Consider the following 13,461-nt stretch of genomic DNA (forward strand, 5'->3'; position numbering starts at 1 on the left):
TGTTCCAGTGAAGCCCAATGCAAGCTGGAAGAACAACACCTCATTTTCTGCTTGGGGACCCTACAGCCCTCTGGAATCAATATTGAGTTCAATAATTTTAGGGCCTAAACTCTTCCTTGCCCCAGGCCTTGTTACCACATAGCCTGCCATTATACACCCCCTGTTGTTAGTCACTAACAGTCCCCATTAACAACTACTCACCCTCCCAGCCTGATCGTTAGCAACTCCTTTGTCTGTCCAACTGTCTTTCTGTCTCTTTGGGCTCTATCCCATCACTTGCTCCCTACGCCACCCACCTCATTATTTTCTGCATATAAACTGACGTTTTCCCAGCCACCATCAGTTCTGAGGAAGAGTCACTGCACCCGAAGCATTAACTCTGGTTTTTCTTTCACAGATGCTGCCAGACCTGCTGAGCTTTTCCGGCAAAATTTGTTTTTATTCCTGATTTTCAGCATCTGCAGCTCTTTTAGTTTTTATCTCTACATTTGTGGAGGTTTGTGGAAGAACAGGGCATGATTACTAGATCCTCATCCCAGTCAACTGGTGACAACATCCTCCAGTATCCCCCTTATCCATCGGGCATGTCACCTTCCTCAAAAAAACTCTAATGCAATGGTTAAACATGATCTCTCATTCACTAAACCATACCTGAAAACATTTTCCAAATGTTTGGCTTGAGGGATGGCTATCAATTGATCATGGTGAGGTTGTTGCTCTGCTCCGTGTGAAGTTCTGAGCCAGAATCAGGCCATATGTGAATAATTTAGCACCAGTTAATTTCATCAGAACCTTCCAAATTCTCCAACGTAAATGGCAGAGGATTCCAGATCCAGGGGAATTACCAGCGGGGAGTTCATGGAATTTACTCCACAGTGTTCTACAATGGGGTTCCATGGGATCTCCATGTGCACATCCCATCTACACTGGGATAACATCTGTCTGAACAGGAAACACCCAGGCTTTTCTGAGAGCCAAGGGCAACCCAACTGGTGAATGGATGGTCAGCAACCACTTTTCCATTGGGTGCCATGGGAATGTACACGTGGGTGACTACGTATGGCATGGGTTAGTCAAATACAGTGGGTCCATTATGGTGAAACCTCCAGCCCTGACTCCAACCAGAGCTGGCATCCTTATCAGGCCAAGGCTGAGCTGTGGTGGTGTTTTCTGAAGGTGAAGGTGGCACTTCACCACGCTGGGTTCCCCAGAAGAAGACTGAAGCCAGATCAAAACGTTAATTTTGCTTTTCTCTGCAGATGCTGTCAGACCTGCAGAGTTCTTCCAGAATGTTCTGCATTCATCCTTAACACTATTCAATTGAATATTTAAAACCCAGATGCCACGGCTTAAATAGACTTTCAGTGTCACCAAACAATTATCTCCTGAATGAACCCTCCCAGCAAGGAGTTCCAAAACTCTCAACTGTCTGAGAGGAAATTTCTCCTCATCTCAGTCTTAAATTAGTGCCCCTTTATTCTGAGACCATGCCCTCTGGTCCTAGACCCTCCCATGGTGGGGGGAACATCCTTTCAACATTTACCCTGTCAAGCCCCTGTATGTTTCACTGGGATCACCTCTCACTCTTCTAAACTCCAGTGCGTAGAGTCCCAACCTGTTTCACCTTTACTCTTAAAACAATCCCTCCCACACCAGGGATTGTCTCAGTGAACCGTCTCTGAATTGCCTCCAATGAAATGAGTCGACCTAACTACACTAAACCCACCATAGCGCTATTTACTGATGTGTAGACACGATCATTCTGCACAAATTCACTTCCCATTTTTTACAACAAGTCCCAGTGGTATAGATCACCACAATGTGGCTTTTGGGCAAATAACTGAAGATGAATTTAGTTCAATGTTTCTGTAATTTTACAGCAGTCTCTGATTGAATCAACATACAGGACTAACTGGGAGACATTGTAACTTTAAGAGTCAATGCGTCAGCGGGTAATGCTCTCGCCTTTAGTCTGAAGGTGCGGACTGAAATTGAACTTATAATGTCAGCCGACCCTGTTGGTCTCGTCATTGAGGAGTTGTTAGAGCGACAGAGGGGCTATGCGATCTGACAGTTACAATGTTAAAATCAGATTCTCTCATGTGGAGATGAAAGAACTCATGGCACTATGTTGAAAAGTAGGGGAATTAACTCTGGAGTCCTATTCAATAATTATCCTTCAGCCAACAGCACTAAAATGAATTGCCTTGTCATTTTTGCATTGATTTTTCTGGGACCTTGCACGGTTCAGATTGGCTGTCAGGCCTGTGAAAGACAGCTCTTCATAAATGAAATCAGTAACTGAAAAGCACTTTAGGATGTGCTAAGATTGTGAGTAGTGCTCTATTAATCCAAGTTGGACTACAACCAGAGTCCTGGTGAGCAGTTCTGAGGACCACACCTCAGGAAGGACATGTCAACATTTTAGCAAAAGCAGCACTGGTTTAGGAACAAGGGGCCTCAGCTCTCATACAGTGATAAAGTCAGAGAGATTTAGAACACAGAAAAGGGCCCTTCAGCCCCGTCAAGTCTGCACCACTCACAAACAACCACCTAACTATTCTAATTAGTCTACCCAAAATCCTCATACAGTGACGCCTGGTTCTGGACACATCCACCATCAGGAATATCCTCCCTACATCTACCTTGTCCAGTCCTGTTAGAATTTTATAAGTCTCTCTGAGATTTCCCCCTCATTTGTTTGTTCTTAAAGATTAACACTACAGTTTTGATATTGGCAGGTACCCAGGTCCCTGCACTGTACCCCAATCCTCAGCTAAATCATCAGGAAGGGAGTGTTATGTATTTAGTTGGAGGTGCTGCCCCTTTAAGACAGCTCGTCAGGTGACCCAGGATGGCAGAGCTGGGGTCCAGCCTAAAACTGGGGAGGTGTAGGCATCATTAATAACATGTTCCTGTTCAGATTTATCATTTGGCTCCCTGGTATATTGTTCCTGGTTCCAAAGGAAGTCACATCATACGGAACCCATCCACCAGCCCACAGCTATTTAACTCTGGGGACAACACATTAGTTGCTTTAGCGGGAGACTTCTGCCCTTTTCTCAGGAGGAAGTGTGGCCTTAGGGAGCTGTTGGCCAATTGGAGCTGGCAGATCTGCCACCCTGGGAATATCATCAGGGAACACACAGGCAGTCTGCTGGACTGAGGGGCTCAGTCAGAGTCACAGAGAGGAGTTGAGTGAGGACAGGGGAAAAGGGATGTGAGGACTATGATCAAAATGCTGGGGTCAGGTTAATGTGTAAGGGGGGCAATGGGGGGGGGGTGAGAATGCTGACTATAGCCCTGGGGGGGTTTTGAAACAGGATCTCATGCAATCTTGTCCAAGGGTAGCCCCTCACTACTTAAGGTCTTGGGAGTTATACAGAGCTTCCCCCCAGACCCTCCTCGACCCATCTCCCACAGGATAGTGTGACTGTATGACACCTCCCAAACACCCTGCACCATTTCAGGCACACTGGGGTGGCTGCTACAGACTGTTCGTCAACGCTGGGGTGGCTGCTACGGACTGTTCGTCAACACTGGGCCCTGCAAGTGTAATACAAACTGGTGAACTGTATCTCACCTGCGACTTTAAACTAGTCCAGTTATAAACAACTATTGAATCCACAGTGAGTTGGCTGAGACACCTTTTAACAAACAGAGCTTCCCCCGTGACTCTGAGGAACCACAGTTTAACAAATCGAGTCCAGCCTGTGGGCAAAGGTTCATTCTGTGATTTTGTTAGAGATTTGAACTTTGTTTCTGTGACTCATCTTAAATACATCACTTTGAGACCACAAAATAAGGAAAATCAGAGCAGGAGTTGTAATTCAGCCCAATCAGGCCCGTCCCACCACTCCACACCATCCTGGCTGATCCTCTACAATTTTCTCAAATTGTCCTTTCCTACCATTGGCTTCCAAAAATCTGTACACAGTTTGAATAAACTCAACAACAGAATATTTCACAACCTCATAGGGCAGAGAAAGATTCACAAGCCTCCAAGTGATGAAAATTCTCCTTTTCTCAGTTCAAAGTGCTCAACCTCTTATTCTGGGACAATGGTCCCACTTTCTAGAGTCTCCAAGTCAGGGGCAATGACTCTCAAACTGTCTCTGAATCATCCACTTGTTGACCTAATTGATTCTCATTCTTAGAATTACCAGCATAATTCTGGCTGAAATATCAACAAATTCTACTCAAATATTTCTTAAAGGGCCATGATGTCACCCCAGGAGCTTGAATTTTTCACTTGAAGATTTGAAGCACAAATGCATAGAAAACACATTGAAAAGTATGAGAGCTAACCAGGTAAAGCAACATGCAATAAATACAACGAAGAAACCCCACAAACAGATCTAAGCTCTGCAATCCTGCCACATCCAGTCATGAATGGTGGTGGACAATTAAACAACTCACTGGAAGAGGAGGCTCCACAAATATCCCCATCCCCGATGATGGAAGAGCCCAGCACATCTGTGCAAAAGGTAAGGCTGAAGCAGTCGCAGCAATTTTCAGCCAGAAGCGCCGAGTGAATGATCCATCTCGGCCTCCTCCAGTGGTCCCCAGCATCACAGATACCAGTCTTCAGCCCATTCAATTTACCTCACGCGATATCAAGAAACGGTTGGAGACACTGGATACTGCAAAGGCTATGGGCCCTGACAACATCCCAGCAGTAGTACTGAGGACTGGTGCTCCAGAACTTGCTGCTCCCCTAGCCAAGCTGTTCCAGTACAGCTACAACACGGGTATCTACCTGACAATGTGGAAAAAAGCAGGACAAATCCAACCTGGCCAATTACCGCCCCATCAACCTCCTCTCGATCATCAGTAAAGTGATGGAAGGTGTCAGTAACAGAGCTATCAAGCAGCACCTGCTCAGCAATAACCTGCTCAGTGATGCCCAGTTTGGGTTCCGCCAGGGCCACTCAGCTCCTGACCTCATTACAGCCTTCAAACATGGACAAAAGAGCTGAGTTCCAGAAATGGCAATTCAGATAATCTGTTTGTGTGAAGTTGGCTAAGGGATAAATATTAACTGGAGTGGCCCCTCACAAATAGCCCACCTAGAAATAAAGCCATCTGATTGGGCATGTTCCCTGAAAAGGGACAGGAAGCCTCAGTTTAACGTTTATTTAAACGATACCTCCCTCTGACAGCGCTGCACTCCTGCTGTACTGCAGTGGGAACTGTTAGCTTACGGCCTTGTGCTGGTGTCTCAGCAGTGGGAGCCATGATGCCGTGACTCGGGGGGTCAGCTGACATCAGTTCTGGAACATTCTGGAACTGGGCAGTATCAGCAACACCATGCAGAGCCGGACGCAGCCACTCACCCACTGCCAATGTCGTCACTCCTTATGTTCTTTCCCAGTAAGTCACCATCACTCATGTAGCCTGTCACATCCACATCAGACAGCACTAGGTCGAGCTCAGAGCCCCCTTTCTCAGAGATATCCAGCTGGGAGTTGTTGCTGGCCCTTGACCCTGCTGGCCTTCGGAGGGGTGCGGTGTATACGTAGCGCGAGCTATCGGGGTGGATGTAACGGCTGGAGTTGGGTCGGGGAGGGTAACCAGTGCCCAGGGAGGGGGCATCACCAGCCTGTAACCGTGGGCTGGACTGGCCAAGCCTCCAGGACATGGCCGATGATCTGCTGGTCACTGCTGCCATGGTCCGGCTGTTGATCTCTGTAGTGACGGTGCTGTCGAATGTTGTCTCCAGGGTGCTGGCAAAACAAAGTACACCTTAGTGTTTGAGCATTGAAATGTCCAACAGTATCGACTGATGGAGACCATTCAGACCAGTGGGTATGTGCCAACTCATTTAAAAAAGAGATCAGTACTTGTGAAACCTCTTATTCTAGTATCAATGGTCTCCAACCAAAGAAATGTTTATCAAAAAAGCAAAATACTGTTGACATTGGAAATCTGAAACACAGAAATTGCTGGAGAAACTTCAGCTGGTCTGGCAGTATCTGCGGAGAAGGAAAACCAGATCAATGTTGCGAGTTTCTTCTCTGAAGAAGAGTTATACTGGACTCGAACATTAACTCTGTTTCTCTCTCTGTAGACCTGCTGAGTTTCTCCAGCTTTTTCTGTGTTTATTTCGGTAATGTTCACATGTGACACCAAGGATTGAATTTGTCTTCTAACCTTCCAGGACCTCCGAATACAATCACCCAGCCCAACTTTCAGAATTGGTCTTTAAAAAAGATGTCAAAGCATTAATGTAATAAAATGTCACACTGAATCGCTCACAGACTACATCCCAGAGTGCTGCAAATAGCAGGGAGATTCAGGAAGAGCAAGGGTAGACCATATAATTTGAAAAGTACACATGAATGAATTGCAGGACCAGAAAGGCCTGGAATATTAGGAAACATTGCTGAGGCTGTTCTAAAGAATCCTTAGATCATAAAGAGATAAACATTTAACACATTCTGGCATTGGGTTACAATCAGGCCCATGGAGGACAAAAGCAAAAAAGTTGTGAGGAAGCATAGTGCACCTTAGTGTCCAATTTTGCACACCAGAGTTTTGGAGGGATGTCACCATGGAGAGGATGCTGAGAGAATATTACCCGAGACATGGAAACTCAGAGAGCTGTCTGGACTGGAGAAGCTGGGATCATCCTGCTCCATGTGGTGAGCTCAGAGGGAGAGGTTGGTATGTGAAAGAATGAATGAGAAGACTTTTTTTCTACTGGTGGATAGGACAACATATTTAAAGAGGAAGACAAGAGAATTGTTGGGAAAACAGTCTCTTCCATATTAAGCAATTTAATGAACCCCACCTGGATCTGAGGAAGGGTCACCAGGCCCGAAACGTTAACTCTATTTTCTCCTCCACAGATTCTGCCAGACCTGCAGAGCTTTTCCAGCAACTTTTTGTTCCCACCTGGTTACAGCTGACCAAGCCTTGCAGCTTACCAGCAGTGAGTCTCAGACACTGACCACTATGGCCAGTCACCCCTGTGCTAGGTAACAGAGCATTGCCGCAGAGTCATTGAGTGAACAGTGTGAACAGTCAGGCTGGTTATGCAGTCTGAGAGCTTTGATGAGGGAGCCTGACACTGTTGATGTTATACAGGGAACACACAGGGTAGAGATGAGAGTCTGCCTTGTCCTCACACAGACACGTTCTGCTGGTGACTCTGCACCATTCTCATGTATTAGACACTTACACTGAAACATCACAACGGCTATCAGGGGGGTGGCCAACAATCTCTTCACTGTAAACTGCATTTTATTGTGCCAGTCTAATCTTGATAACCCAGGTTAACAGCATTTGCTTAAGTAAGAAGCCAGGTCTCAAAATACAGCCTGAAATGGGATGTAACAGCCAACTACCTATGGCTTATTTGGGTCCCGCGCAGACTAGACATGGTCTCTTCCAGGTTCTGTCGGAGATCAGCAATGTTCTTCACCGTCCTCATTCTCCTGGTTTCTGGATCTTCACCTACAACAGCGAGCGAGAAAAAACATGGTGAGCCTCATATCACCGTGTGTTTTTAATATAACATTGACATTAAATAAATAGCTCACTCAGAGTTTATTTTACATTGAGATCATCCAAAACTCAGCTGCTCCTGACCTCCCACCAAGTGGCATTCCATGATCACTCCTGTACTTGCAAAGCTACTCCAGGTTCCGCATAAGCAGTGCCTTCACAATGTAATATTTTCTATTTGTTTTCAAATTCCTCAAGGGCCTCACCCCTCACTGTCTCTGTCATCTCCCCAACGTCCACAATTCTTCAAGCTCCCTCCATGCATCCAATTTGAAACACTTTAACTGAGCTTTGGAGCTTCTATCCCCTATTTCCTGGTGTAGCTTAGCATCAGAATTTGTTTGATAAGTGAAGTGCCTTGGGGTGCTTTATTATGCTAACAGAGCTATACAAATGCAATTTATTGTTGAATGGAAGCAGAAACTCTACAGAAGACTAACAATGTATACAGCCGAGGAAAAGTCCTTATTAAAAGAGTAATTCCATTAGCCCCTTCCCCAGGGCCCTACAATTACCTTTCCTGTTGTAAATGTTCATCTGTAAGAAATAGGATCTCGAGTGGGCCATGCGGACCCTTAAATCTGATTTGACATTTGATGGGATCACTCCTGTTTTGCAAGTTATTGCTGAATAAGATACCAGCAATTCTTCAGGTTCTGCATTCCAAATGACAACATCTCTCTAGTTGTTACAAAATGGGGGTGGGGCAGCATTATTTATGGATCCTTCCTCTCTGACACTGTAATCTTGGGAACACTTTATCCTCTGGAAATTAGGCAAAGTCTCCAGGACCTAAAAATATTCCACAAATCGCACTGAAGACCTGTGCTCCAAAGCCATCGTCAAGCTGTTCCAGTACATTGATTGATTGATTTATTGATTGATTGATTTTATTGTCACATGCACCAGAATACAGTGAAAAGCTTTGTTTACAAGCGGTACAGGCAGATCATAGCAAGCAAAGGATGTAGAGATCAAAAAGATTCAGAGGCATTCAGGTTACAATACTTGAGGTGAGAGTCCATTCAACAGTCTGATAACATCCAGAAAAAAGTTACAACACTGGCATCTACCCGACAATATGGAAAATTGCCCAGGTATGTCCTGTACATAAAAAGTAGGAGATATCCAACCAGGACAATTACCGCCCCATCAGTCTCCTTTCGATCATCAGTAAAGCGATGGAAGGTGTCAGTTACAGCGCTATCAAGCAGCATCTGCTCAGCAATAACCTGCTCAGTGACACCCAGTTTGGGTTCTGCCAGGGCCACTCAGCTCCTGACCTCATTACAGCCTTGGTTCAAACATGGACAAAAGAGCTGAATTCCAGAGATGAGGTGAGAGTGACGGCCCTTGATGTCAAGGCAGCACTCCACCGAATGTGGCATCAAGGATCCTGAGCAAAATTGGAATCAATGAGTATCAGGGGCAAACTCCGCATTGTTTCGAGTCGTACCTGACACACAGGAAGATGGTCGGGGTTGTGGGCTGTCAGTCATCTCAGCCCCAAGACATCTCTGCAGAGGTTCCTCAGGGTAGTGTCCTTGACCCAACCATCTTCAGCTGCTTCATCAATGATCTTCCCTCCATCATAAGGTCAGAAGTGGGGATGTTCACCGTTGATTGTACAATATTCAGCACCATTCGTGACTCCTCAGATACTGAAGCAGTCCATGTTCACATACAACAAGATCCGGACAATATCCAAGCTTGGGGCTGACAAGTGGCAAGTGACATTCGCGCTACACAAAGGTTTTTCCTTTTCTGTTTGGTTTTAAAGTTCTAGTTTTGTGACTAAAGTGGTGCCATGAATGGTGACCGTACACTCTGCATTGTATGGAGTTCGAAGAACTTATCAGCCATGATTGAATGGTGGAGCAGAGTTGATGGGCCGAATGGCCTCATTTCTGCTCCTCTGTCATATGGTGTTATGGTTTTATTCATGCTTTTCTATACATCAGTACATGTAACAATCACATCTAATTCTAACCTCAAAAATAAAATTCTAATCCCCAATTAGAGACATTGCAGCTTGATATTCAATGGTGTTACCATCACTGAATCCCTCCCTATCAATATCCTGGGAGTTACCATTGAGCAGAAACTCAACCGGACTCACCACATTAACACAGTGGCTACACAAACAGGTCAGAGGCCAAGAATTCTGCAACAAGTAACTCACCTCCTAAATTCCTAAACCCTGTGTGCCAAATGCAAGGCACAAGTCAGGAGTGTGATGGAATATTCCCCACTTGTCTGGATGGGGGCAGCTCCAACAACACTCAAGAAGCTTGACCCCATCCAGGACAAAGCAGCCGCTTGACTGGCACCACATCCACAAACATCCCACTCCCTCTGCAACCGACACTCAGTAGCAGCAGTGTGTACTACCTACAAGATGCCCTGCAGAAATTCACCAAAGATCCTCAGGCAGCACCTTCCAAACCCACAACCACTTCCATCTTGAAGGACAAGGGCAGCAGATACATGGGAACACCAGCCCCTGCAAGTTTCCTTCCAAGACACTCACCATCCTGACTGGGAAATATATCATCGTTCCTTCACTGTTGCTGGGTCAGAATCCTGGAATTCCAACGTGCACCCCCCCCCAGCAACCTCCCAAGGACATTGTGGGTCCCCCCTCAGCACAAGGATTGCAGCTGTTCAAAAAGGCAGCTCAGCAGTATCCTCTCCGGGGATACGGTTGGCAAATAAATGGTGGCCCATCTAGAGTGGCCTACGTGCGCTGAATGAAGACACCAAGGTTTGAAACTTTCTAACTCCCTGACCCTAGCCCTAACCTCCCACTTCCTTTACTGAAACAACATGTGGACAAACCAGGAAAAGTGCTGCAGGAAGAGCCCTGGGAATATTCCCCACATGTGCATGACATGATTGGGGTCAGGGTGAAAAAGTCTGTCACAGAATGTTCGCCCTCAGGTTGATTGATCCATTGTTTTGTTAGCAGTTTCGTGAAACCTGTTGAACATCAATCTGTTCCCATGAAATGTCTGTATAACAACAGCACCTGTACATCAGGAGGACATGGAATAGTATAGGTTAGATGGGCTTGAGATCGGTATGACAGGTCGGCACAACATCGAGGGCCGAAGGGCCTGTACTGTGCTGTAATGTTCTATGTTCTATGTTCTATGACTGTCTATAACATGTGCTGTCTGTGCCCAGGGATAGCTCTGACAGCTGAAATTCTTTCTTCCATACTTGAAAAGCAGTGACTCCTGAGATGCTGCTGGGCCTGCTGTGTTCATCCAGCCTCACATTTTATTATCTGGATTCTCCAGCATCTGCAGTTCCCATTATCACTGAAGAGTTAAGTCAGATTTCTTCACTCCCCAACTTGAAGATTGAAGCTGCTGAGAGAATCTGCTGACCCAAGTGTTTCCAAAAATAAATTAACAAATCTGGATTCAATAAAACTCCATCATGCAATCTGCACACACTGCAGTTTTAACAAAGATCAGGAAACTGTGGCTCCCTGCAGCAACAACACAGCAACATGAGTTGGCCATTCAGTCCCCTCCAGCTCACTCTGACCCAGTACCCACTGCAGTTGGAACCTCTGCACACATTGTGTCGGTGTTTGGAGGGATTGGGCCGGAGGGCGGTTCTCAGGGGACCCCCACATGAACAACTCTATTATCGCAAATTGAGACAGGATGTGATTGAGATGTTTAAAGTAATGAGAGGCACAGACAAGGTAGACAGAAAGGAACGTCTTCCCCTTAGTGAGAGACCAATGATCAAGGGGAATGGATTGAGGTAAGGGGCTGAAGTTTAGAGGGATGTGACAGAAAAAGCATTTTTACCCAGAGAGTGGAGAGAATCTGGAATTCAGTGTCTGTAAGTGTGGGAGAGGCTGTAGCCCTGATCACATTGAAAAAGGATTTAGATGTACACATGTAATGCTAGAGTAGACAAGGCTATGATCCAAGCGCTGGGAAATGGGATTAGAGGAGTTAGGTGTTTGTTTTTCACCAGTGTGGGTATGATAGACTGAAGGGTCTTTTACTGTGCTGTGGATCTCTGTGACTCTGTGGCTAGGACCAGCACCTACCCCTTCTCTACCACAACCAGACTCTTTCCAGATAGGAATCTAAGTTCCCTAATCAATATTGCATCAAGAGCGTCCAATTGTTACTCTCAGGCCCGCCCCCACATCTCCCCTGATCATCACAGCTCCAGGGTTGGTGGGGGGGGGGGTGCAGAGAGAAGGAAGTGGAGACCATTTTGACATTTAAAGGGAGCTCACAAACAGCTTAATTATCATTTTACTACAAACAGCCAGCAGCAAGTGGACAATAGCTTTGATAAGCCCAGGGTTCTGCTGCACAAAAAGAGAAGTGTCCATCTACGGTACCCTTCTCAAGCTGCTGGTAATGATAATAGGACAGCTGTTGTGAGACCAACCGCTATCACTCAATCAAAGGATGATCCAGGAACTCGGGAAAAGGTGCACCATCAAAGTAAATCATGAAAACATTAATGCCAACAGTAACAGAATTGTCCAAAATATTAACACAAAAAAGAAATCCTCGCAGGTCTTACTGGTCCTTTGAAGACTTACAAATTAAACATGAAAACTTTGAGGAGTAGAATCTAAGCTCTTCCTCCCTTTCCCATTGATACCTAAAGACCCAGGGATTTACCTCATAAACAGTTTCCAGAGCCAGCATCATCAGTGAGAGATGGCAAAATTGTGTTTTTTTTTATTCATTCATGGGATGAAGGCATCACTGTCTGGGCCAGCATTTATTGCCCATCCCTAATAACCCTGAGGGCAGCTAAGAGTCAACCACATTGCTGTGGGTCTGCAGTCACATGTAGGCCAGTGGAGTTGCATTCCCTAAAGGGCATTTGTGAACCAGATGGGTTTTTCCAACAATCGGCAATGGATTTATTGTCATCATTTGACTATTAATTCAAATTCTATCGTCTGCCGTTGTGGGATTTGCACCCAGATCCCAGAACATTATCTGGGTGTCTGGGCGATAATACCAGAAGGCCATTGGCTCCCCTGCGTATTTCAGCTCGCATGGGATGCTGCTCCCTGACTTTAACGTACTCAATGCCAGAACAGATTGTGAGCTGTACCAGCTATAAGGTGCTCACTCCCATCTGGGCTTCTCCGATGTTCAACTAACAACATGCAAATGCAGCACATACACACCAAATATAAACCTTCTTCCTTCACAGTTTACAGTAGTCACTGTAGACCATTCAGCCCCTCAAGCCTGCTGCACCATTCTATGAGCTCATGGCTGCTGGGTGGCCCCAATTCCACCTTTCCATCCAATCCATGTTTCATCTGATTCCATGAGAGATGCAACAACTTCTTTCCTGGTCATGAAACTCAGAAACATTAAAAACTGGAGCAGCAGTCGGCCATTCGGCCCTTCAAGCCTGTACACCCATTCAATATAATCATGGCTAAACGTCAAACTCAGGCACCTGTTCCCACCTTCTCCTCCATACCCTTTGATCCTTTTAGACCTAAGAAGTATATCTAACTCTTTGCTGAAAACATTCAATGTTTTTTTCCTCAACTGCTTTCTGTGACAGAATTACACAAACTCACCAGACTCTGGGTGAAATAAAATTATCCTCATCTCAGTCCTCAATGGCATTATATCCTTATAGCCCCATATCCTTACACTGTGACCCCTCATTCTGGTCTCCCCAATCATTGGGAACATATTTCCTGCATTTACACTGTCCGGCCCTGTCGGAATGGCATAAGTTTCTATGACAGATCTCCTCACGTTCTTTTAAATTCCAGTGAATAAAATCCTAACTGACCCAGTTTCTCTTCATACATCGATTATGTCCTCCTGGCATCAGTTGGGTAAAACTTTGTTGCACTCCATCCACTCACTCTCTGAATAAACACAACTATAGAGCATCCACAGTCCCCGAGACAGGGAGTTCCAAAGA

General features: G+C 45.6%; 1 protein-coding gene across 4 annotated transcripts in view; it reads right to left on the reverse strand.

Annotated features, from left to right (window-relative positions):
- nav3 (neuron navigator 3) overlaps positions 1 to 13,461 on the reverse strand; it is an 824,703-nt gene that overhangs the window by 199,245 nt on the left and 611,997 nt on the right. For all 4 annotated transcript variants that reach the window (XM_059652602.1, XM_059652603.1, XM_059652604.1 and 1 more), the window contains 2 exons: positions 7,350 to 7,458; positions 5,337 to 5,726 (listed from right to left, as the gene is read on the reverse strand). In XM_059652602.1, coding sequence (XP_059508585.1) covers positions 5,337 to 5,726; positions 7,350 to 7,458 — 499 coding nt within the window. The remainder of the gene's footprint in view (positions 1 to 5,336; positions 5,727 to 7,349; positions 7,459 to 13,461) is intronic.

The sequence above is a fragment of the Stegostoma tigrinum genome, chromosome 18 (genome assembly GCF_030684315.1).
Source record: "Stegostoma tigrinum isolate sSteTig4 chromosome 18, sSteTig4.hap1, whole genome shotgun sequence".
NCBI lineage: Eukaryota > Metazoa > Chordata > Chondrichthyes > Orectolobiformes > Stegostomatidae > Stegostoma > Stegostoma tigrinum.